The 26,995-nt window shown below is 45.6% G+C and overlaps 1 protein-coding gene across 2 annotated transcripts in view; it reads right to left on the bottom strand.

Moving 5' to 3' along the window:
- Window positions 1–8,080: 8,080 nt before the first annotated feature.
- LOC144767964 (uncharacterized) overlaps window positions 8,081–26,995 on the bottom strand; it is a 35,776-nt gene continuing 16,861 nt past the window's right edge. For both annotated transcript variants that reach the window (XM_078651319.1, XM_078651321.1), the window contains exon 2: window positions 8,081–11,544. In XM_078651319.1, coding sequence (XP_078507445.1) covers window positions 8,558–11,464 — 2,907 coding nt within the window. In that variant the 5' untranslated portion in view covers window positions 11,465–11,544 and the 3' untranslated portion in view covers window positions 8,081–8,557. The remainder of the gene's footprint in view (window positions 11,545–26,995) is intronic.

Here is a 26,995-nt window from a genome sequence, read left to right as displayed (position 1 = left end):
GGGCCCTTGAAGCTAGAGTGAGGAAGAGAATGTCAGGGAGGGGAGTGTGCAGGGCCCTTGAAGCTAGAGTGAGGAAGAGGCTATCAGGGAGTGGAGTGTGCAGGGCCCTTGAAGCTAGAGTGAGGAAGAGGCTGTCAGGGAGGGGAGTGTGCAGGGCCTGCGAAGCTAGAGTGAGGAAGAGGCTGTCAGGGAGGGGAGTGTGCAGGGCCCTTGAAGCTAGAGTGAGGAAGAGGCTGTGAGGGAGGGGAGCGTGCAGGGCCTGCGAAGCTAGAGTGAGGAAGAGGCTCTCAGGGAGGGGAGCATGCAGGGCCTGCGAAGCTAGAGTGAGGAAGAGGCTCTCAGGGAGGGGAGCGTGCAGGGCCTGCGAAGCTAGAGTGAGAAAGAGGCCGTCAGGGAGGGGAGTGTGCAGGGCCTGTGAAGCTAGAGTGAGGAAGAGGCTGTCAGGGAGGGGAGTGTGCAGGGCCCTTGAAGCTAGAGTGAGGAAGAGGCTGTCAGGGAGTGGAGTGTGCAGGGCCCTTGAAGCTAGAGTGAGGAAGAGAATGTCAGGGAGGGGAGTGTGCAGGGCCCTTGAAGCTAGAGTGAGGAAGAGGCTGTCAGGGAGTGGAGCGTGCAGGGCCTGTGAAGCTAGAGTGAGGAAGAGAATGTCAGGGAGGGGAGTGTGCAGGGCCCTTGAAGCTAGAGTGAGGAAGAGGCTGTCAGGGAGGGGAGTGTGCAGGGCCTGCGAAGCTAGAGTGAGAAAGAGGCCGTCAGGGAGGGGAGTGTGCAGGGCCTGCGAAGCTAGAGTGAGGAAGAGGCTGTCAGGGAGGGGAGTGTGCAGGGCCTGCCAAGCTAGAGTGAGGAAGAGGCTGTCAGGGAGGGGAGTGTGCAGGGCCTGCGAAGCTAGAGTGAGGAAGAGGCTGTCAGGGAGGGGAGTGTGCAGGGCCTGTGAAGCTAGAGTGAGGAAGAGGCTGTCAGGGAGGGGAGTGTGCAGGGCCCTTGAAGCTAGAGTGAGGAAGAGGCTATCAGGGAGTGGAGTGTGCAGGGCCCTTGAAGCTAGAGTGAGGAAGAGAATGTCAGGGAGGGGAGTGTGCAGGGCCCTTGAAGCTAGAGTGAGGAAGAGGCTGTCAGGGAGTGGAGTGTGCAGGGCCTGTGAAGCTAGAGTGAGGAAGAGAATGTCAGGGAGGGGAGTGTGCAGGGCCCCTGAAGCTAGAGTGAGGAAGAGGCTGTCAGGGAGTGGAGTGTGCAGGGCCCTTGAAGCTAGAGTGAGGAAGAGGCTGTCAGGGAGGGGAGTGTGCAGGGCCTGTGAAGCTAGAGTGAGGAAGAGGCTGTCAGGGAGGGGAGTGTGCAGGGCCTGTGAAGCTAGAGTGAGGAAGAGAATGTCAGGGAGGGGAGTGTGCAGGGCCCTTGAAGCTAGAGTGAGGAAGAGGCTGTCAGGGAGTGGAGTGTGCAGGGCCTGTGAAGCTAGAGTGAGGAAGAGAATGTCAGGGAGGGGAGTGTGCAGGGCCCTTGAAGCTAGAGTGAGGAAGAGGCTGTCAGGGAGGGGAGTGTGCAGGGCCTGCGAAGCTAGAGTGAGGAAGAGGCTGTCAGGGAGGGGAGTGTGCAGGGCCCTTGAAGCTAGAGTGAGGAAGAGGCTGTCAGGGAGTGGAGTGTGCAGGGCCTGCGAAGCTAGAGTGAGAAAGAGGCTGTCAGGGAGGGGAGTGTGCAGGGCCTGTGAAGCTAGAGTGAGGAAGAGGCTGTCAGGGAGGGGAGTGTGCAGGGCCTGTGAAGCTAGAGTGAGGAAGAGGCTGTCAGGGAGGGGAGCAATCAGGGCTCATGAAGCTAGAGTGAGAAAGAGGCTGTCCGGACGGGGAGCGTGCAGGGCCTGCGAAGCTAGAGTGAGAAAGAGGCTGTCAGGGAGTGGAATGTGCAGGGCCCTTGAAGCTAGAGTGAGGAAGAGGCTGTCAGGGAGGGGAGTGTGCAGGGCCTGCGAAGCTAGAGTGAGGAAGAGGCTGTCAGGGAGGGGAGTGTGCAGGGCCCTTGAAGCTAGAGTGAGGAAGAGGCTGTCAGGGAGTGGAGTGTGCAGGGCCTGCGAAGCTAGAGTGAGAAAGAGGCTGTCAGGGAGGGGAGTGTGCAGGGCCTGTGAAGCTAGAGTGAGGAAGAGGCTGTCAGGGAGGGGAGTGTGCAGGGCCTGTGAAGCTAGAGTGAGGAAGAGGCTGTCAGGGAGGGGAGCAATCAGGGCTCATGAAGCTAGAGTGAGAAAGAGGCTGTCCGGACGGGGAGCGTGCAGGGCCTGCGAAGCTAGAGTGAGAAAGAGGCTGTCAGGGAGTGGAGTGTGCAGGGCCTGCGAAGCTAGAGTGAGAAAGAGGCTGTCAGGGAGGGGAGTGTGCAGGGCCTGTGAAGCTAGAGTGAGAAAGAGGCTGTCAGGGAGTGGAGTGTGCAGGGCCTGCGAAGCTAGAGTGAGAAAGAGGCTGTCAGGGAGGGGAGTGTGCAGGGCCTGTGAAGCTAGAGTGAGAAAGAGGCTGTCAGGGAGGGGAGTGTGCAGGGCCTGTGAAGCTAGAGTGAGGAAGAGGCTCTCAGAGAGGGGAGTGTGCAGGGCCTGCGAAGCTAGAGTGAGAAAGAGGCTGTCAGGGAGTGGAGCGTGCAGGGCCTGCGAAGCTAGAGTGAGAAAGAGGCTGCCAGGGAGGGGAGTGTGCAGGGCCCTTGAAGCTAGAGTGAGGAAGAGAATGTCAGGGAGGGGAGTGTGCAGGGCCCTTGAAGCTAGAGTGAGGAAGAGGATGTCAGGGAGGGGAGTGTGCAGGGCCTACGAAGCTAGAGTGCGGAAGAGGCTCAGAGGGAGGTAAATGTGTGTGAGAAAGTGCAATCTTTCTTGCATGGTATGCCTCCACTTTTTGCTGAATTGCTGATGTCCTTTGACTGAGAGTGCACTGGGTTCCTGCTAATCAGGTACCCAGGGCCTGTGTTCCTTCCCTAAAACTGCATGGGAGCCTAAACCCAATTGGCATCTCTGGCAGTCCCTGGTAAATGGTACCACAGGCACCGAGGGCACTGCGACCAGAGAAGGCCCCTAAGGGCTGCAGCACTTATTGTGCCACCCTTAGAGACCCTGTACCTTTACACTCACACATGAGGTGCTAGGTCTCCTCCACCAGGATGGGCAGGGGAAGCTTCAAAGACATGCCACCTTTGTGAGCTTCTCCAGGCCACTTGCTGTACTCAGCAACTGGCCTCTACCGGTTCTGACCCCCACTCTGGCGGGAAGACGGATGGGAAAAACAAAGGAAGGAAAGGGGGTGTGCCAGCCTCTGCCAACCCCTTCCCCTCAGGTGGGGGAGGCGAGGTAAAGCACAACTCCGGGCTCTTTTTGAGAATGGGGAGCCCTACCCAATCAGAGTTAGGTTCCTGCCTCCCTCTCACTGGAGAGTGGCCAGATAGGGGGTGTACTCACCCCAGGAAAGGGACCCATTGGTCCCTGCCCTTGCCCTACCTGTAACACCCCTAAATTTAGTATTTAGGGGCACCCTGAACCTTCCTTCCTCAGATCCCGATTTTGAAACAAGAAGAAGAACAAGAAGAAAGAAGACCTGCCGTGCAGCTGCTAACAAAAGGACGACACCAACTGATTTGGCCCCAGCCCTACCGGCCTGTTTATCCTTGAACCTGCTCCTGCTAAAACCCCAGCGTCTCCTGCGGCAGAAACCTTGAAAACCCTGGAGGACCTGCCTGCCTTGCTCATCTAGAGACTGGGACTCCCACAAGCAGTGGTTCTGCTCAAACAGCAATAACTCCCGGTGCCAGCCAGGAACCGCGAATCCAGCCCACTCTGCACCCACCGAGCCCGGCCTGTACCTGAGTGAACCAAGACCACGAGGATGTCCCCCTGGCAACTGTGACCACGTATCCGGCCTTCAAGGACCCTCCTCGACGACCCTGATGACGCCTGCAGCCTCACAACAAGGGACCCCTCCAACCGCTACCAGCTGAGGATAAGATTTCCCAACGCCAAAAGACACCCCTGCACCCGGCGGCCCACTGTGCCCAACTCCTGGATGTCTACCTATCCTGCAACATCCCAACTTACCTCTCGAAGTGGTGGTTGCACCTGAAGAATCTCCATCCCCGAGCCTGCAGCCTTTGTTCAACTTCCAGCTTTCCCATTGAATAACATTGGGCGCCCGAAAGCCCAAGAGCACCCTGCACCCAGCCGCCGAGTGCCACTGGAAGTGCAGCATCTGTCCTATCCTACTTCCCCACTTGCCCTGTGTAAGTGACCAGGAGCTCAGCTCCCACAGCCGCGTGGCCTGCCTGCTAGCAGCCACTAACCGAAGGCCCTCAATCCTGCATAGGATAACATTGGGCCTACTCTCTCTGCACCCGGCTGCCCCTGTGCCGCTGAGGGTGTAACAACTGTACTTACCTGACCCTGGGAGACCCCTGAGTCTTACCCCAGAACCTTAACTCTGCCAGTCGAGTACTTACCCAAAGACCGATAATTTGATTTTGTCCATAGGGTAACATTGGCCGGTTCTCATTTGAAATTTCTTCTGTCGAGTTTTGCAACTTTGAAATGTTCCTTGAAAATCGTCCGAACAATGAAAACAAAATTACTCACCTGCTATCAGGAGAGATCCTAGTGCTGGATCTTTGTGCCTAAACACAGGATTGAACCTCCTTGAGGATCGGAACTCCTTGATATAATCTTTGGACTTTCCTCATATGCAGTTCTCTATATTAGATCTTTTCGTGTCTCCAGTATTGCTAATAATTACCACAATTACTGTTCTATGTGGTTATTAATTCCTAAACATCATGTAAATGCAATTTTTATCTTAAATTATCTCCTGCTACCGACCACTGTAAGCAAGTAGCATTCATGTCACTTCCTTTTTGACTTTCTATACCCTCTTCAAGATGGCCGCCATTGAATCACCTAGTACCAGAATCCCTAGTCCACCCTCACTGTCACTGACACTTGCACGAGCCAATCACTGCCCTCACGCCTTGAAGCGGGAGTCTCCTTAAACTTACTGAGCCCGCTCTGTGATCATCCCCTCTGCGATCAGGCAAGACGGACATTGCACCGACCCTGGATCTCACACACCGGTAAGTGTTGCCCGTGCTCCCCGCGACTGCACAGATTACCGATTAGATTTCCCTTGGCTAACTTCCGCCACACACGCCTTTCTCCTTCACAGGCTTACTAGCTTGGGACGAAACCTTGGTTCACGGAACGAACCACGCATACTGCCGATTCTGGTAAGCCCGCTACCCTTGCGAATCACACCCTTTCTTTCCTTCACTGTGACAGTATTTCTCACGCAGCCCCTTCATCCCTTCAGGCAAATCGTAATCCCCAGTCACCCTGACTGTTACGGACCTACCTCCGAAATAAGCTGTATCTGGTAAGCGTGCTTTTAATCCATAGTACGTCAATTCATCACTCCCCCACCCGTAACGGACAACTGCGCCGTAAACAGGACACCCCTCACCGCTCTGTGTCACCACCGGTTGCCATAATCAGTGCGTCACCGTATCCTGGTCACGATCTACACTATCAACAAGCAATGTGTTCATCCGTATACATTGCGCCGTAACCGAGGAGTCACCCGCACTACGCTTCCGTCTTTTCCACTTACAAGTCACAATTTACTTTTAAATGAGTATTGACTGTGTTCTAAATGCGTGATTCTGTCTATTAGCGAAATGCCAATGCAAGTTAAATGACATGAGAAATCCGTCATGTTTGTGTTAAACCTTAAATCCAGCCTCCATTACGTTCCATATGGTGTTTGCATTCAAAGGAGTAATTCGACCTTCACCGTGGCAATTATACCTCCCTAACTGACTGCTCCATGATGCATCGAGCGTTTTACTTTATTTTGTTTTTTGTTTTATGTTTTTTCTTCCCCCTTTCTCCACAGGGCGCCTCAATATAGGGCCCCCTATAATCCTTGTTTTTCTCTCCTCCTCTCCTAGGCTACTAAGGCTACCTTTAGGCATAATATATGTCCTGATGATGATTCGCATGATTCAGAAAGCGAATCGAAACGCCGTCGACACCCTTCAAACACCTTATACTGAGCAAGCATACGTATCAGAAGTGTGAAGGTGTTATGGTTCATTGTTGTGCTGCACTTTGCCACTATTCAATTGGAAGTGCCGCTAACCTCCTGCTTTTGCCTTGTTCTTGTCTCCCTTTGTATGTATGTTATTGTGTGACTTGTGGGACACAGGCTTGTGCCCCGCTTTGTACATTTGTTGAAGCATTGGTGTTATTGAATTTAAAGTAAATATCAGACCTTGCCCGGCTGGGCAGGTCAAGAAACCAAATATAGCTACGATTGAGTCTATATTTTATTTTGTTTTTTTAATTCCCTTTACCTATGGACCACTGTTGTTTATAAAGGATCTTTGTGCCCAGCACTGACCTTCAAAAGTAATTCTAACAGTACTTACCGGTAATTTGATTTTCCTCCATAGGATTGCAATGCTTGGTTTTCACCAAAATTTCGTCTAAGTGTCGATTTTCAAAACTTACAAATATTCCTTAAAAATCGCTTGTGTAACAAAAACGATTTCTTTCAACTGTTTACAGGAAATGCACCAGGGCTGAATCCAGGATCCAGCCCTGAGTAAGAAAAACATTTGTAAAGTGATTTTATTGCATTTACTTAAAACTTCCCATTGAGCTCAATGTTAAATTGTGTTTAACTTGTGTTGCATATTGCAACAACTGTATCTATTGCATTTAAAGGCCTATTGCTAAGTGAAAGTATTCTATTGCAACATCTCAATCTGAGAAAGTATTTAGGATACCTACTTTGGTTCTCAAATAAACAACAGTATATTTTTATATACAAATCAATTGGCCTAGAGGTCAGTTCTTGAGTGTGTGAATTCATTTTCTGACTGAGTGTACATCAAATGCTTTACACTGCCCTCTGATACTGCCTTACTGCTCAACCAAGCTACCACTTCAGAGAGTAAGGTTCTATCTAACTTTAGCCTCTGCCAAACCTCTGGAGACTGTGGACTCTGTGCATACTGAACCTTACTGTGGTGCAGTATATACAGAGCCACTTTCTTACAATGTGCAGGGCCTGTGAAGCTAGAGTGAGGAAGAGGCTGTCAGGGAGGGGAGCATGCAGGGCTCATGTAGCCAGAGTGAGGAAGAGGCTGTCAGGGAGGGGAGGCTGTCCAGAAGGGGAGCGTGCAGTGTTTGGAGCATGGAGCGGCTGCCGGGCCACAGGGAGCAGAAGTCTCTGAGGGAAAGCAGAGTGGAAGGCTTGCAAAGCCAGAGTGAGCAGGAGGTTGTAAGTGAAAGGTGAGTGCAGGAACTGCTAAATAACAGTGAGCTGGTGGTTTGGGGGAAGAGGACCTGCAGGGCCTAATAAACCAGAGTGAGCAGGAGACCGAAGGAGGGGTCCATGCAGGGCTGTGAAGGAGAGGAATGCACAGAACATGCTAAGTGACCTATTGTGAGAGCTCCAGGGGGCATATTATCAACAACTAGCGATATTTATCGCTAAATAAGCTTAGTGACAATTTTTCTATCGCCGTGCATCGCCGGATTTTATTGCAGAGATAACGTGCTATTAGCAACGTTTATCTCCAATGCGATAAAATATCCGGCGATAGCGGCTTAATGCGTGAATATCTCTGGAAATCTAGCGATATTCAGGCATTAACGCCAATAGGGTCTTAACCTGAATATCCAACTCCCATTGGATATACAGGTTAAGAAGTGGTCTGAGCAGGCATTAGTTTTCAGCGATATTCGAGCTTAGCGCAAATTTTTTCATTGCTAGCCTATGTTGATAATAGGCGATAGCGACGTTAACAACTGCTTTCAGTCGCTAACTGGTTGGGTACGCCCACTTTGCATGTCATTAGTGATAAATATCGCTAACATGCAAAGCGGGCCCCAAACTGCTCGCTATCGCCTACAAGCTGTCGCTAACTGCTGTTAGCGACAGCTTGCTAATAGGGCGATGAAATTATCACCGCTATGCGGCCGAAAACGGCCGCAACAGAGGTGACAATTTCATATCACCTGCCTTGGTAATATGCCCCCAGATTACTGCTGAAGACTCCTGCTGGCAAGAAGACAAACTAGAAACAACCATAGGTTCAAAACCCACATTTTATTTAAGCCTTGCAGGTTCTGCTTTATAGAGCAAATATATTATGAGATTTCTCTCAGTCAATCACTTATGAAAACATTTTTAAAAATATACATTGCCAGTGTATCAAAATCCGGAACAAATACATTTTAATATAACAAAGGTCTCCTTAAATGAAGAAGGAAGTCATAGAAAAAGAGAAAAGAAGAAAAACAATGATAGAAAAAATGTTCGGTACCGTACAAGGGACTAGGCAACAGCAATCCTGTCCAGTTTTTCTTTAGAAAAGAGGGTCACCCTACTGGGCTTGGGACTTCTTAAAGGGTGCCCCACTGACTCTGGAACTCTCCAAGTGCCTGTGTGATCAGGACGAGGCATGACTCTCCAGACAGTGACCTGGAAGCTCCCTGAGGGTGCACCTTAGCCCATGCAGCGCGGCCTTGATAGTGTTGAGTTCCAGCAGCGCCATCGTGGCTGGATTAGGAGTGAGTATACTCGAGTGGCTGGTAATGTCCATGCTGAGGTGAGCTCAGAAGGCCAGTTGACTCCAGAAGATGATGGTGTCTGATGTTCAGCCCTTCCATGCTGTCATCTGCTGCATCGTTACTTTGTAGAGACTTGCGTACTTTGCTCCAGAATAACTTCTGAGCATCAGGTTCTGGAGGCCACGTGATGTAAGTCTTCTTCAGCATCACCTTCCTCATCCGGTGGTAGGCCGACAAGTCTCGCTCCGGAATCTTTTCCAAGAAGACCAACACCAGGACATCCTTTCGCTGGTCCAGGAGCCTGTAACTGGCCAACTGGATTTCCAAGGAACACCACTCACTGCGGAGGTAGCTGCTGCTGATGACACAGATGGTCTTCCTGCTGTTGTAGATGCTGTCCACAATGTTGTCTATGATGTCCCGGCCCAGCTCAAAGTCCCTGTGGTGGAGGCAGAGTCGAAAGGATGAAGGGCTGCAGCTCTCTAACTGTGGCACAAGTTCCTGCAGCACCCACCATTCATCGTTAGAGTTGTAGGAGACAAAGGCGTCATACTTGTAGGTATCTTTCCCATTCCTACTCCAGTTCTCCCGGATCCAGGCTCGGAAGACATAGAAATTGTACTTCATGCACCAGTAACATCGCGTGTAGAGCAGAGGAAGGATCATTAGGAGAAGCAGTACTGGCGCCGTCCCAAAGAAGCATTGCTTCCCCAGTTGTGAGTAGCAAACACTCACATCCAAGCTGTAGATGTAACGTGAAGGGTCAACGTCACAGCTTAGGTTATAGAGGTAGACTATCTGCGCATGGCTGTTGTTCAGCCAGCTCTTGAACCACTGGCTCTTGCAGGTGCAGCTCAGCGGACACTTGCGGAGGTCAAGATACTCAAGATTCTTTAGCCCCAATATAACGGTCCCATTAACAACCTGGAGGGCATTCTTCATCAGATGCAGGACTCGCAGGGAGGTGAGGTTCCCAAACACCTCATTGGTGAGGGACTGCAGGCCGATGTTCTCCAGGTCAAGCGTCTGCAGCTGGATCTGGTTCCGGAAGATGCCCGCGGGCAGGTTCTGAATGCCGTTGCAAGAGTCCGACAGGTCGAGGAACCTCAACTCCCTCAGGTCGTCAAATACATTGTGAGACACTGTTAGAATCCTATTGTTGGAGAGGTCCAGGTCTTTCAACGACTTTAGGCCTTTGAAGAAGTTGGGTGGGATGATCTTAATGCCGTAGGGCTGCTGAGAGTGAATTTTAAGTGACTTCAGTTTCTGCAGGTTCTCAAAGGGGGAGATCTCCTGCTTGCTGGAAATGTATGCGATATTGTTAGCTTTCAGGTCAAGCACCTGCAGCGTTTTCTCCACATAGGAAAACACCTGGCTGTGAAGGATGGGGGCTTTGATCTCATTCAAATCCAGGTACAAATTGCACAGGTTCTGCAAACCTCTTAAGGACTCTTTTGTGACGGAGCCGATTATATTTCCCCCTAGATCTAGGATCTGTAGTTTGTGGAGATTCATAAATGTGTTGGGGAAGATCACAGCGACCCTGTTATTCCTCAGGAGAAGGTGCCGCAGATTTGTGAGGGATGCAAAACTTTCTTCGTACAAATCTGTTAGCAGGTTGTTGTCCAGCCGGAGAATCTCAAGTTTGGAAAGGCCCTTCAGCGCACCTTTGGACAAGTAGGCGATGTTGTTGAACTCCAGGGATAAGTGGGTGAGATTGGGTGCGAAGGCGAAGGCATTGTGTCCAACCGTGAGGATCCGATTGTAGCTAAGGGTGAGGTTTTGCAGGTTGGTGAAGCGCTGAGGGCTCAAAGAGCATCCTTCTAAGTGGTCCAGTAAGTTGTGTTGGGCAACAAGACTCTGCAGGTCATTTCCATGCACAAAGTCCAAGCAATGAAGGCTCTTCAAACGATTTCTAGAGAGGTCTAGAGCTTTAATCGCTGGACAGTGTAAAAATGTCTCATCAGTCAAATTTGTGATATGATTGTTCAGAAGAGACAGTTTTGAAAGTGGGGTGCTGCCCAGGTACTTGCAGAGACTGGACAGGTTGCTGTTGTGCAGCCCCATTCCTGAATAGTCGATGCGGTCTGGGTGCACGTTCGATCGGTTGAGAAAATCGAATATCTGAAACCCCGGGTTGTTGTTCATCAGCAGGTAAGTTAAGTCTGCCAAGTTGAAGGAAGCCAGCTCTCCTGCACCGATGTGGTTCTCAGACAGGTCCAGCCACCGCACGTGGATGAAATAGTTAGGTGGCAAGCCCCTTAGAGCCATGGAAGTGTTACAGAGAAGCAATTGGGACAGAGAAGTGGGCAGGTTGGTCGAGGTGTTGAGGGAAGACAGGTTGTTCTCACAGATATTGAGAGTATGCAGACGGCTCAGGAGGGAGACCGATGTGATCACCTGGCTGAAGTTTTGCAGCGCGTTTGAGGTGAGGTGCAAGACTTCAAGGCTCCTCAGCAGGTGGAAGGTGTCTGGATCCACCTGAGACAGCCAGTTCTTCTCGATCAGGAGGAGGGTGAGGTTCCCGAGCCCAATGAACGCCCCTTTGGAGAGCTTCTCTAGTTCATTATTAGAAATGTTCAGCGTGAGGAGCTCGCTGAGGTTGTCAAAGGCAGCATCCTTGATTTCCTGCAGTCGGTTACAGTCCAGGCGGAGGATCCTCAGCTGCGGCAGGTGTTGGAAGCTTCCCCCAGGGAGGCGGTGGATGAAGTTGTGGGAGATGTTCAGACATTGGGTCTCCTTGGGTAGATCGCCTACCGCACTGCGCACGTCCGTCAGGTACCGCTGGATGCAGTTGTAGTGTTGGGGGTACTCGTAGGACTTGATGCAGTTCCTGAAGCCATAGCCAAGTGCCCCAGGGATGAGGAGCCCTGAGAGAAGGAGGAGGCCAAGGAGCAGCATGTTTCAGAGGAAGCTTCAGACCCACAGCTCCATCACAGCATCACAACAAGGAGAAGCGGACTCCACGCGGCTGAACTCTCCTGTTGGGGGAGAAAGAGGAGTCAAGACCAGACGACAGCAATCATGAAAGCACTGTTCACTTCCAAGGATTAGTGAAACCTATACATGCAAGTAGAGTGGGCTGGCAAAAGACAGACTTGTGTACAGAAGTGAAAGTTAAATCCTTAGTCTTACAGTTTGAGGTCCACCAGATCAGCATCCACCCACACACATTTCCAACTTTGTATGTGGGCTGTCCACCTGAGCATACACGCAAAGGCGGAAGTGCCTCAAATGAAGAAACTTATCCCCAAGGTTACTCCCGTCTCAAAAAGGCATACATTTGTGTTAGAAAGCCCAACCTACCTTTTTTTTAGGTCGAGCCTAGCGCAGCACGCATGCGCTGCTCTGGGAAAACTACCTCTTGGAATCACTCCGGACTTTTCACACGCTCGTGCATGTGTTTTTTTTTAGCATTTTTCCCATTGAGCTTTGCATGCGTCTTTATAAAAAGACAGCATGCAATTGAGCAAAGGCGGTGCATGTCCTACCTTTCCCAGGGAATGTATCTGCCTAAGGCTTGCGGTTATGAGTAGGGGCGCCATCTGTTCGGGCCATGTCACCATCTAATTTTAATTAGCGCGTTCCCACACTTGTTCCTTCAGCTCTCACCCGCGCCTCTTCTTTTCTCCGCTTTACTTTATTCATTTCCTGTTGGCGCTCCCAAACCCCTCACTGCTGATCACCCTCTCCACTGGGGCCCTTTTCGGATGTCATTTTCAATTTTACTCAACTGCCTTCATCTCTACCATTTCTTGTGCTGCGTGCACCCCCAATTTGACCTTATATCTCCCTGGCTTGGCTCAGTTCCTCCTCTTCATTTGCTTGCCTGGTCTGACGTATCTCCCCCGTCTCCCCTCTTGATGTACTTAACTCCCTGTTTGTTGTTATGAACAAATCTGTTCCTCCCCGCCTTCCCTCGTGCCCCGTCTCCTCACACTTTTACGTGCAGTTTACTCAGTGTTTATAGCACAACAGGCTCCCTACCTCGCGTCTCTTTATTGTTCAATCCTCTCCCCACCTTTCCTGACCCGTCCGTCCCACCCCTCTATCAGAGGTGCGCGTGTTTGCATTGTTTACCACACACACTAGACTCCCGCCCTTTCCTTCACCGTCATCTCCTCCCCCGTACCATCCTCGCTCAGCAGCCCTTGTTGTGTAGTCTCTCATTGTTTACCTTGCAGCCTAATCCATGACGTCCTTGCTGTCCCGGCTAAGCAAGGCAGTGTTAGCGCGGATTCTGCGTTTAATCATGTTTTATCCTGTTTTATGAGGTCAGTGTCGTTGATATTTTTTGGGGTCCTGTGCTACGTTAATGTGCTTTTTGTCCCCTGTAGGTTGTAGGTTTGTTCTGCGGTGGTGCTTAGTTGGTGTTGTCAGTGACATCTGTTGGTAAGGATAAGTTTGCCCTGGGGAGATGCTTTTTTATGAAGTCAATGGAGTCTTTAGTGTGTGGGTTTTACCTTCAGGGTTGTCCTGTGAGTGTGGTCATTGTTTTCTGTACATTTTTGTCTTGTGGTGGTGCCCTGTGTAAGTGGTTGGTGTCACCTGTAGGTGTGTGTTTTCCTTGCAGTAGTGCCCGGTGAGTGTGTTTGGTGAATGACACCTGTAGGTTGTGGGTTTTCTCTGCAATGGTTCTGTTGCATGGCTCCTAATTTCAAGCACATCAAAAATCTAACTAAAAAGTCCGAACAATTCTTTCAAATATACTACTAACCATAATCTGCAACCAAACCTTAAATCCTTACCATACGCCGTCTCCTAAACCATTATTTCTTTTCAATTATTTATATTTCCTGTGCGTTGTTCCATGTGACTTATGGTCGAGTACATTTCCTTTTTTTAAAATATTTTTTTTATTGCACAGATTTTTTCCATTTGTAAAACAACACAAGAGGACAGAATCGAGAAGAAAGGCCAGAAAGCCACAGAGAGCATAGTATCAAAATTAATAGAAAAAAAAATAGCAGTCCTGCGAATTAAATCAAGAAGTATTATAATATATAATTAAATAGTAACTAGCAGCTGTAATATAATAATTGAGACATTCTTTAGGAAGTGTCAAAAACTTAACAGCCCTTCTAGTTTTAGAGTAAACCCAAATCAAAATAATTAATCAGAAGTCTTTAATGCAAACGCTCTTACTAATATAACTGTGGGGGTCAATTCATTCTCAGCATGGGTTCGCAAGTGTGCATGTTTGTTTAAATATTTGAATTGTCCCTGCAGTCCTCTAGGTGTTTGCTCTGTTTTTACAGAGGACACTACCTGTAAGACCCTGACCTGGTAGAAATTGTGTCGAGCCTGCATCTTTTCGCCCCCCCCCCCCCACCTTAGGAACCTGCAAGCACTTCTCCTTTCATTCCTTTTTATTTTTTGCATTTTTATATAGCGCAAATCAAGGTGTCAAAGCGCTTTACATAAGCACTAGTTCCATAACAAAAATTTGCTCAGTGGGGGATAATATGCTGCATGGCTAAACACTTATAAGGTCCCAAAGGCGAGACCTATTGGCTATGCCAATGCTTGTTTTAGTAGATAGAGCTTTGTTTCAAAATGCGTGGTTACATGCATGGAAAAGCCTATGTATCATCCATATATGGACGCATGAGAACGCCTATGTACCGTCCTTGGTGGATGCATGGGAACGCCTGTGTACCGTCCATGGGTGGATGCATGGGAAAGCCTATGTACCATCCATGGTGGATGCAGTGGAGCGCCTATGTACCGTCCATGGGTGGATGCATGGGAGAGCCTATGTACCATCCATGGTGGATGCAGTGGGAACGCCTATGTACCGTCCATGGGTGGATGCATGAGAACGCCTGTGTACCATCCATGGTGGACGCATGGGAACGCCTATGTACCATCCATGGTGGATGCATGGGAATGCCTATGTACCGTCCATGGTGGATGCATGGTAAGGCCTATGTACCGTCCATGGGTAGATGCATGGGAACGCCTGTGTACCATCCATGGTGGATGCATTGAAGCACCTATGTACCATCCATGGTGGATGCATGAGAACGCCTATGTACCGTCCATGGGTGGATGCATGGGAGAGCCTATGTACCATCAATGGGTGGATGCATGGGAACCCCTATGTACCGTCCATGGGAGCGCCTATGTACCGTCCATGGTGGATGCATTGAAGCACCTATGTACCATCCATGGTGGATGCATGAGAACGCCTGTGTACCGTCCATGGGTGGACGCATGTCAAAAGGATGGGATACCGTATAGCCAGTTCATTAGAATCCGACGAAATTGTACGGATAGGTCTACATTTGAAAAACATGCTGAAATTTTAAAAAACAAACTGTTGCAGAGGGGTTACCCCAAAAGACTCATCAGGGAAAGTTACAAAAGGGCAAAGTATCGCAATAGAGATACCTTGTTTGAACCAAAAGAAGCATCACTACAGCCAAATGATGGTATAGTCATGGTCTCAGACTATAATAATATGAGTATAAAATTGAGGAACCTTATCACCAAGAATTGGTCGATCCTGAACAAAAAAGGCCAGACAAATCTACCTAAACCTACCTTTGCATACAGGAGGAATAGAACAATCCGCAATTGTCTAGTACAGACATACAGAGAACCAAAAAAGAGCTACCAGTTAAGTATCGACCAAAATGCACCAATCCGTGGTAATTTGCCATGTGGAACTTGTTCCCACTGCAAATCCATAACAAAATCTGATAAAGTTGATCTTAATGGTATAACGCACTGGATGAACGAACATGTCAACTGTAGGACATCCAATGTTATATACCTTCTTATGTGCCCCTGTCGGAAGTGCTACATTGGTGAGACAGGCAGAGAAATGCGTCTGCGGCTGTCTGAACACAGATCAGCCTTGAAAAATAGAAAGAAAAATGCCCCTCTTGTTGAACACTGGATTACAATGAATCATAGAGAAGATGACTTACAGTGGTTCATACTAGAAAAAATCAAAACATCAATGAGGGGAGGGAATACTGAAAAAAGACGCAAACAAAGAGAACAGTTCTTCATGTCTAAATTTAAATCTTACACAGAAGGGTTGAATAACAGAGAAGAATGGGAGAGAATAGTGAAGTAGTTCAGTAATATCCAAAAGGTAGTTAACTGTATACCCAAATGAAGCTAACTGTGTACCGCGGTAGTATAGAAATATGCTGATGGTCGACATGAGGATGTCATTTTTCATTTTTGTTGATTTGTGTTTACTCCTCATTTTAAGTTTGTACGAAATGTGTAATTATGCCTCTACACTATAAGTTGGTGTGCAACAAAAAATATATGAGGCTGAATTGTAAAGGGGACGAACGCATTTACTCTGCCTATAAAATCCACCAACAGTTAATACAATGGGCTACCCTCACTGGGCATAACATGGGCAGCGGGGGGACCTTTGAGAACGGCTTGGTAATAAGCATTATCCCCTTGTGCAGAGTGAACACGTGCAGCGCCTAATATTGTAAATTTGTAAATACCCTATGTGAATGAGATTACAAGCCATCCTTAATTGTAAGTAGTCACATGTTCATGTTGGAAGAGGTCGAGAGCAATATAAATATATACAACCTATGGAATTGTAACATCCATACCTTATAATATGCCAAAAATACGCATTCATCATCATGCTGTTTGGGCTGTCAGTGTCGATAAACGGCAATTCTATGAAAAACTACTAAAATGGCCGACAACACTATGCTAAATAAAATAACAAGAAACATTGAACATTTCATAAAAATCGTTGAAACGTTTATAAAAAGGTGCACCAGCAATAGGGGTTGCACAATAGCGTGACTCTTCTTATATAAACCGAGTCGTGCGATTGAGAACTTCGTGATAAGGTCAAGAGCGTTATCGACTGATTGGTCCGTTATCTATTGTGTACGTCTCTCCGGGTTTGGTAAAAAACTACCATCATGGCCACCAAAACCGCAATGATTAAACTTCAGGTGTTTTCAATTACATTGGATACGCCGGGTGAGTTCGTGTATATAAAGCTCCAGATTAGTTACACGAACTTACACCACACGGAAGGGCCAAGACGATCGCGCTACATGAAGGAGGTAAGAGGGACTGATACTACGCTAGTGAGTCCGGGACTTTGATTTAGCTCGTAAGACCGAGGGGCTATGTCAAGAGGGTGTGGAGGGCAGGGGCGAGAGCTCAAAGCCACCCACTTAGTATTAAATGGTAGGTAATCCCTGATACTAAAGGTGACCATACCGTCTAAATAATGCCAGCAAAATAGATTAGTGCGTTAGTAATATATACTTTTTTACTAACAAGGAGCTTCGTTGGAATAGTGATAGAAGACGATGAATTTGAATATGAGTTTCTCTTAAAATCTCTAATCATGAAGTGTAGAGTATTGAGTTAAGCGCATATGTATCCACACTACCAGTGAAGTAAATGTGTGAAGTAGGAGGAAACTCCAACAAAAATAGCCTGTATAATGAATAATCTACACATATATTAGAGATACTAAACACCATATATGTTATTTATCCAGGCTGTTGGTGAGTGCATCTAAATTTTAAAAAAAGAGGTGCATACGCTAAACAGATTGATCCACGGAGTGTTGAGTTCCAGGCCACTCGAGTATTAACTAAAAGAAATACAAGGATCACAAAGTGAATTGGACAAGCTATTTGCACCAATCGACTCGCTGATGAAACAAAAGTAGGTGGACTATTCATTCCCCGCATTAGGTCTTAGCAATAATGTGGGTAGTTGCTATAAACATGTGTTAAATTTAAAAATAAACATGTATCTCTTATGTACAGATTCCCTGATGTAACGAGAGGGAGAAGGAGGAAAGTATAACCGACCATAACTCCAGTACCTTGATGTGGCAATGTATAAAAGGACCACTTTTAAATGTAAGAAACCTTAGGGCTTCGTCAACAGTTATTAGGCACAATTCCCCCTATAGTTTAACATCTAACAAATTGTTATGTATCTATTTTTAGATTAAGAAGATCTTTTAATAAAGTCCTGAAGAAGGTGTTCCAAAGAACATATCACCGAAACGCGTCGACAAACTGTTTTTAATTTAATTTGTACTACTAATTGCTTTTGTGTACATTAGAAGATGATGGTTTTTTAATAATTTGAATGTATGTGTATAAAATGTTTTTTTGTATAAAAGGATTTTTATGATTCCATGTGATTATGATCACTACATTAGGATTTTAAATGTATTCAGCAAGTTTATGAATGTATTTGCTCTGCTTTGAAAAAATCAAAATAAAAACTATATTTTGATACATCCATTTGTTAGGTTTGGTTGAATAAGACTTCCTGGGGTAACTGTTGTTGTGTAGAAGCCTAAGTAAACGAACTTGTCAATTGTAATGTTGTAACACTCAGAAAGGAATTCTCCTTTTTTTGTTGATTTACTTCCCGGTCCTTTCTGGGTTTAATAGGGAAAACTCTCCCCTTTTTTCATTTGTAACTCGGCTCCTACAGCCAGAGAGTGGTTAATAAACACTATGGACACACTACGAACCTTTGGTTTTTCTGAAGACCAATGTGTAAAATTATTGGGTGGATCTTCTAGAAGCATTAATGCAGTAACCCTATCCAAAGGCGAAGACGATAGGTGGAACAAATTATGGAACCTAAAGAAAAAGTTGATTCGAACAGAGCTCCATGCAGAATTTATTATTCAGTACTGCAAAAAAGGGGTAATTCCAAAAGGTTTACAAATAACAAATGAACCAGGATTATTTGTAAAAGATGAGAAATTTAAAGATAACTGGACACTAATCGCAAATAGATGCAGCCGCGATTGGATGCTTCTCATCATTGACACAGCACAGGGATTACTAATAATAGAACGTGAGGAAATAGAAAAGCTAGAAAAAGACTTAAACGAATCCACTGCCTTGGAGGACGCTATAAAAAAACTAGCGGAAATAAAAGAGGATATTACGGGATATCAAGAATACATGATAAACAAAAAAAGTAACAAACTGAGGAAAGATATAGCAAATTTCCAGTTGGAAGTGGTATACCCATACCTCCGTAAAGATTATTATGATCAACCAACTCCCCCTGAGTACAATAATCGTCCATACAAATATAATAAGAATACGTTTTATAAGAAAAATGTGACTTTTTCGGATACCTCATATAATACAAGTGATTCTGAAGCTGAGAAAGTCCCTGATAATTCCAAGCATCCGGAAACAAGAGAGGAAAACATGGAAGGTTACCATGATTACCAGGCTTTTTTAGGCCAACAACAGAGAAGACAGACGCGTGGTTTCAGAACGCGGGGGAGGGGCCGTCAGGGCTTCAGACAGAAGGAAGGAATCATGAGGAGACCCTATATGAGGACACGCAGTCAAAAGGACTGGGAATAAATAATCAGATACAAAAAGCACCAATTATAAACCTTTCAGATAAAACATTAACTAGGACTGAAATAGATGTTTTGGAAAAGGGTCTAGGTTTTGCACCCAGCACTTCCGGTTGCAGGTTCTCATTGGAAAGGGATGTTCGTGATCTTTTCCGCAAGGTTAGATTAAAAAGATTCTTTGACAATAGGGAACCTGTTCCTAGAAATAACAAATCAGGTTTAAAACTTCCATCCACATGGACCCCAAACATTACGATGGTAGGCCAGGAAGTAGACACATTTGAGAAAGTAGTGTCTATTGGTATGGAAAAGTTGCTGTCGGAAAAAATATGGACCGACAGTAACCTTTCTAAAAAAGAAAGAGAAGCTTTAAAAAATCTTTCAGAATGTGATCAAATAATAATAAAACCTGGGGATAAGGGAGGAAGTGTAGTGATCCTTAATACTAAAGATTACAATTCAAAGATGTATTCCCTCCTCAATAATAAATTACACTACAGGAGCTCTAGTATGACTGAATGGAACAATGTTAAAAAGAAAATAAGAGATCTAGTCACTCTAGCAAGAGAGGACTCCATAATTTGTGATGAAGAGTTTAAGTTCTTAGTCAATGATCACCCAAAAATACCAGCACTATACGGACTTCCAAAAGTCCACAAGGACATGAAGGACCCCCCGATGCGTCCTATAGTGTCTGGTATTGACTCGAGTACTGAGCCACTTAGTAAATATGTAGATCACTTTATTCGTCCACTTGTGGAAATACTACCGTCATACATAAAAGACACAACTGATATGATTTCGAAAATTGAAGGCATTGACTTTAATGAGGAGACGCAGTGGTTGGTATGCTTGGACATAGAGTCCTTGTATACCAACATACCCCAAAAAGACACGATCACAATGATGAGGAATATTTTATGTAGGGGAGAGGAAGAACTTGATGAACTAAACACCTTCATTGTTGATTGCATAGAGATAGTTCTAATGAATAACATCTTTCTTTTTAATAAGGATCTCTTTTGTCAAATAAAAGGGACAAGTATGGGAGCTACATGTGCTCCGAGCCTTGCTTGTCTATATGTTGGAAAGTTTGAAGAGACGCATATTTACAACGAGGTTAGTCCATTCTTTGAAAATATCACACATTGGTCTAGGTTTATAGACAATGTGTTTTTTATTTGGGACTGAAGTGAGACAGACCTCAATGTTTTCTTGGACTGGCTAAACTGTGGAGATGCAAACCTGAGATTTACTGCTAACAAGAGTCAAGTGGCAGTTGACTTCTTGGACATCAAAATAAAGGCTCAGGAAGGGAAACTGGGGGTGGAACTATATGTTAAACCCTCCGACAGAAATACATTGCTCCACCATACAAGCTACCATCCGAAATGTCAAAAGGATGGGATACCGTATAGCCAGTTCATTAGAATCCGACGAAGTTGTACGGATAGGTCTACATTTGAAAAACATGCTGACATTTTAAAAAACAAACTGTTGCAGAGGGGTTACCCCAAAAGACTCATCAGGGAAAGTTACAAAAGGGCAAAGTATCGCAATAGAGATACCTTGTTTGAACCAAAAGAAGCATCACTACAGCCAAATGATGGTATAGTCATGGTCTCAGACTATAATAATATGAGTATAAAATTGAGGAACCTTATCACCAAGAATTGGTCGATCCTGAACAAAAAAGGCCAGACAAATCTACCTAAACCTACCTTTGCATACAGGAGGAATAGAACAATCCGCAATTGTCTAGTACAGACATACAGAGAACCAAAAAAGAGCTACCAGTTAAGTATCGACCAAAATGCACCAATCCGTGGTAATTTGCCATGTGGAACTTGTTCCCACTGCAAATCCATAATAAAATCTGATAAAGTTGATCTTAATGGTATAACGCACTGGATGAATGAACATGTCAACTGTAGGACATCCAATGTTATATACCTTCTTATATGCCCCTGTCGGAAGTGCTACATTGGTGAGACAGGCAGAGAAATGCGTCTGCGGCTGTCTGAACACAGATCAGCCTTGAAAAATAGAAAGAAAAATGCCCCTCTTGTTGAACACTGGATTACAATGAATCATAGAGAAGATGACTTACAGTGGTTCATACTAGAAAAAATCAAAACATCAATGAGGGGAGGGAATACTGAAAAAAGACGCAAACAAAGAGAACAGTTCTTCATGTCTAAATTTAAATCTTACACAGAAGGGTTGAATAACAGAGAAGAATGGGAGAGAATAGTGAAGTAGTTCAGTAATATCCAAAAGGTAGTTAACTGTATACCCAAATGAAGCTAACTGTGTACCGCGGTAGTATAGAAATATGCTGATGGTCGACATGAGGATGTCATTTTTCATTTTTGTTGATTTGTGTTTACTCCTCATTATAAGTTTGTACGAAATGTGTAATTATGCCTCTACACTATAAGTTGGTGTGCAACAAAAAATATATGAGGCTGAATTGTAAAGGGGACGCACGCATTCACTCTGCCTATAAAATCCACCAACAGTTAATACAATGGGCTACCCTCACTGGGCATAACATGGGCAGCGGGGGGGCCTTTGAGAACGGCTTGGTAATAAGCATTATCCCCTTGTGCAGAGTGAACACGTGCAGCGCCTAATATTGTAAATTTGTAAATACCCTATGTGAATGAGATTACAAGCCATCCTTAATTGTAAGTAGTCACATGTTCATGTTGGAAGAGGTCGAGAGCAATATAAATATATACAACCTATGGAATTGTAACATCCATACCTTATAATATGCCAAAAATACGCATTCATCATCATGCTGTTTGGGCTGTCAGTGTCGATAAACGGCAATTCTAAGAAAAACTACTAAAATGGCCGACAACACTATGCTAAATAAAATAACAAGAAACATTGAACATTTCATAAAAATCGTTGAAACGTTTATAAAAAGGTGCACCAGCAATAGGGGTTGCACAATAGCGTGACTCTTCTTATATAAACCGAGTCGTGCGATTGAGAACTTCGTGATAAGGTCAAGAGCGTTATCGACTGATTGGTCCGTTATCTATTGTGTACGTCTCTCCGGGTTTGGTAAAAAACTACCATCATGGCCACCAAAACCGCAATGATTAAACTTCAGGTGTTTTCAATTACATTGGATACGCCGGGTGAGTTCGTGTATATAAAGCTCCAGATTAGTTACACGAACTTACACCACACGGAAGGGCCAAGACGATCGCGCTACATGAAGGAGGTAAGAGGGACCGATACTACGCTAGTGAGTCCGGGACTTTGATTTAGCTCGTAAGACCGAGGGGCTATGTCAAGAGGGTGTGGAGGGCAGGGGCGAGAGCTCAAAGCCACCCACTTAGTATTAAATGGTAGGTAATCCCTGATACAAAAGGTGACCATACCGTCTAAATAATGCCAGAAAAATAGATTAGTGCGTTAGTAATATATACTTTTTTACTAACAAGGAGCTTCGTTGGAATAGTGATAGAAGACGATGAATTTGAATATGAGTTTCTCTTAAAATCTCTAATCATGAAGTGTAGAGTATTGAGTTAAGCGCATATGTATCCACACTACCAGTGAAGTAAATGTGTGAAGTAGGAGGAAACTCCAACAAAAATAGCCTGTATAATGAATAATCTACACATATATTAGAGATACTAAACACCATATATGTTATTTATCCAGGCTGTTGGTGAGTGCATCTAAAATTCAAAAAAAGAGGTGCATACGCTAAACAGATTGATCCACGGAGTGTTGAGTTCCAGGCCACTCGAGTATTAACTAAAAGAAATACAAGGATCACAAAGTGAATTGGACAAGCTATTTGCACCAATCGACTCGCTGATGAAACAAAAGTAGGTGGACTATTCATTCCCCGCATTAGGTCTTAGCAATAATGTGGGTAGTTGCTATAAACACGTGTTAAATTTAAAAATAAACATGTATCTCTTATGTACAGATTCCCTGATGTAACGAGAGGGAGAAGGAGGAAAGTATAACCGACCATAACTCCAGTACCTTGATGTGGCAATGTATAAAAGGACCACTTTTAAATGTAAGAAACCTTAGGGCTTCGTCAACAGTTATTAGGCACAATTCCCCGATAGTTTAACATCTAACAAATTGTTATGTATCTATTTTTAGATTAAGAAGATCTTTTAATAAAGTCCTGAAGAAGGTGTTCCAAAGAACATATCACCGAAACGCGTCGACAAACTGTTTTTAATTTAATTTGTACTACTAATTGCTTTTGTGTACATTAGAAGATGATGGTTTTTTAATAATTTGAATGTATGTGTATAAAATGTTTTTTTGTATAAAAGGATTTTTATGATTCCATGTGATTATGATCATGACATTAGGATTTTAAATGTATTCAGCAAGTTTATGAATGTATTTGCTCTGCTTTGAAAAAATCAAAATCAAAACTATATTTTGATACATCCATTTGTTAGGTTTGGTTGAATAAGACTTCCTGGGGTAACTGTTGTTGTGTAGAAGCCTAAGTAAACGAACTTGTCAATTGTAATGTTGTAACACTCAGAAAGGAATTCTCCTTTTTTTGTGGACGCATGAGAACGCCTATGTACCGTCCATGGTGGATGCATGGGAAGGCCTATGTACCGTCCATGGGTAGATGCATGGGAACGCCTGTGTACCATCCATGGTGGATGCATTGAAGCACCTATGTACCATCCATGGTGGATGCATGAGAACCCCTATGTACCGTCCATGGGTCGATGCATGGGAGCGCCTATGTACCGTTCGGCTGGACTTGCCGCCTTCGAGGCACATGCAGTAGGCGGCGTCATGTTGCGTCATAGTTAGCGGTGAATGCGGGCCCTTTGGGAGCCACGGCTCTTGCAACCTGGGTGACCCCCCTGTCTGGTCGACCTGCTTGTTTTCCTGGCTGAGCGTGGCATAACTATTGGCTCTGTCCGCCACATATTGCACGCTTTGAAAAGGTGGTGGGCACAGAGCAACCCATTCGGTTTATGTATTGATATATTTAATGCAATATTATTGAGCGTAAACTTTACCCGAAGGTGTCGGAGCGCTTTACAAAAGGACCAGTTTCATTACATAAAGGGGCAGATTTACAAGCCCCTTGCGCCATCTTTGCTTCATGTTTAACATGGGAAAAAATGACGCAAAAGCAGCGCATGGGGCTTGTAAATATGCCCCAAAGACTTCAGAGTACATAAGTTACATTAAAGAAACAATCTGAAAAGCTCTAAATTCACAACAGAATGGTAGTAAGTATAAAAGTTTACGACAGATGCCAGTGGTTAGAGTTACGTATAGACAAGTTACCAGTTAACTCAAGGAAAATATACTAACAGGTGAACTCTATATTCACATAAGACTGTAAGTAAGTACATAAGTCAACTACAGATAATAGTGGTTAAAATATTTGTGGTAATTTTTCCCCAGAAAGCAGACGGCTTCTCAGAAAACGCCAGTCGCAATCATGCTCGTAGTTTCCATGAAAACATTACAACTGCTTTACATTACCGCCAATCACTTCTAGCATTGCTATCTTGGTCAAAAAGTACTTTGACTTGTGGACTCTGATCTTGTGCCAACACTCTGATCTGCAGAGACAATCGCCACAAGCATACTCAATGTGGACAACCCGGTGGGAACAACCATACTCGTGGGATCGAAGGGATGGAGCGTTTCCCACTTGCTTTTCTGTAACACGAAATGCCAATGCTTTATGAAAAAGTGCACAAGTGCCAATGAATAACAAGGTCAGGGACCGAAGGTAGGCCTCTTTACGGCATAAGGAGCAGGGGCGTCCTGCCCTTAAGCCGTTGACCGCAGCATGAATTTCGCCACGGTGCAAGCGAATTAATGAGTGGGCGGGGTTCGGACGGCACCCAACCGTGCTCCGCACAGACCCACTGTGACATCGGACGGCTGGGGGCCGTCAGACGCATTGAACAGGTTAAGAGGGGTGCTGCTCTAAACGCATGTTTATAGCCAGCAAGTGACAGGCCTAGCTGGTCGGTTAGGGGCTCCTAATCAAATTGGGCAGTCCACCTGTAAGAGCAATCCGTTTTGTAATCCTGACGGGTCGGCTTACGAGGCATTTTGCTCTTGAGGAAGTCAGTGGGCATCTCCTTGAGGGGTTTTACAAAGTCGAACAAAACAAAATTAACAGTTGGCTTGGAGAGCCTTGACTACCCGAGCCTCGTGCGTCTGTAGTCTGTACTGAGGTGCGCAAAGCGACACCGGGCGGCTCACGCCCGAGCACCAGTCCGGAAATTGTTATTTTGTTTTGGAAAAAACAGACTCACGTAGATGGAGGACAATCTTAAGAACTCTGGTTTGCCTAATTGTGAAAGTACACAGCCACAATGTATTTAATTTACGGCTTCGTCCAAAAGCACAGTTTGGGCGCGAGCGGGGGACAAACTGTGCAGCTCGCCTGGGGCCCAGAGTGGGGGTTCCAAGGCAAAGGGGTGAGCACTGGGTGTGAGCCAACAAGGGTACAAACTGCTCGACCGGATACCTTGTGCAGCGTATGCGCACAGGACTAACACGGCGATAAACTTTCAAGGCCCAATTCACAGAACTAATTTAAGACAAAATCCTAAACTTACTACTTTTGGTATTCACAGAAGGCATTTAGCAGTAGTAAACTTAGGATTTTGACTTAAGTTTGACTTAAGACAAACTTAAGACAGACTTAAGACAGACTTAAGACAGACTTAAGACAGACTTAAGACAAACTTAAGACAAACTTAAGACATACTTAAGACAAACTTAAGACAGACTTAAGACAGACTTAAGACAGACTTAAGACAAACTTAAGACTTAAGACAAACTTAAGACAAACTTAAGAGCGACTTAAGACAGACTTAAGACAGACTTAAGACAGACTTAAGACAAACTTAAGACAACCTTAAGACAGACTTAAGACAGACTTAAGACAGACTTAAGACAAACTTAAGACAGACAAGACAGACTTAAGACAAACTTAAGGCAGACAAGACAGACTTAAGACAGACTTAAGACAAAATCCTATCTTTACTACTACTAAATGCCTTCTGTGAATACCAAAAGTAGTAAGTTTAGGATTTTGTCTTAAGTTAGTTCTGTGAACCGGGCCTGTAGTTTTGTGGAGTTTGAGATTGTAATGAAGTTCAAAGAAACTCAGGATAGAGCTTGCTCAATCTCATCAGTACAGAATGGAAGCCTTTTCAATGTTCTTACCAGGTAGCCATGGTTGTTGCTTATTTACCTTATGCAACTACCAACCAGTGACAAAGCCAATGGCCCTGGCGGGCGATAGGCCCAATTTTACTGGTTGATTAAATAGAAGAATACAATGAGAGAAGAGGCAGAACTATGCGGCGCGCTTTGCCAAGCGAAGAATCCAGAGTAGATGTTTTAATCCAATGCCAAAGAGAGCCTCGAGGTTCTGGCCAGAATCAAGAGGCCACTGGGTGGCTCGACTCAGTACTATCAGGCGTACAGATGGCACATTTGATAATGGTGCAGGACAATTGTTCCTTTAAGGTCCACTTTGGGACAGTCGAACGGGTATGACTTGTACAATGGATGAGCATGTGTTTCAATCGATTCTTTGTTTCAGTTAGAAGGGTTGACTGGCCCAGTTCTGACATGCCCTTGACTATTATTCTTTGACGTTAACTGGGTCATGTGCGGCTGGTTTAAGCTGGGTGGGGTGCGTTGCAGCCGATAAGAAGCATTGACAGTTCGGACAGCTCGGGGAGAGGGTGTGCTTGGTCTGCTTGCAGGGACAGGCGATTCCTTCGAGGCTTGGCTTTGCTGCCACCCTACGGCTGGGTTAACTGACTAGGGTGTGGCAGTGGCATTTGTGGCAGGCATACTCAGAAAGATAGGTTTGTCGACACCGTGCCACCCCATAAACGTCACCTGCTTTAGTAATCAGGCCTGTGACGCTCTGCTACTGGGGATGGTTAGTTGGTTGGCATTCCTTTCTTCAGGTGTGTTGTTGCAAGCTCGCATACCTGTGGTTCCGCTATCCCAGGCCAACATAATGAATAGCAGCTGGCCTGACTTGAAGGGCT

This window comes from Lissotriton helveticus, chromosome 7 (genome assembly GCF_964261635.1).
Source record: "Lissotriton helveticus chromosome 7, aLisHel1.1, whole genome shotgun sequence".
Classification (NCBI taxonomy): domain Eukaryota; kingdom Metazoa; phylum Chordata; class Amphibia; order Caudata; family Salamandridae; genus Lissotriton; species Lissotriton helveticus.
This window is presented reverse-complemented; position numbering and strand designations above follow the sequence as displayed.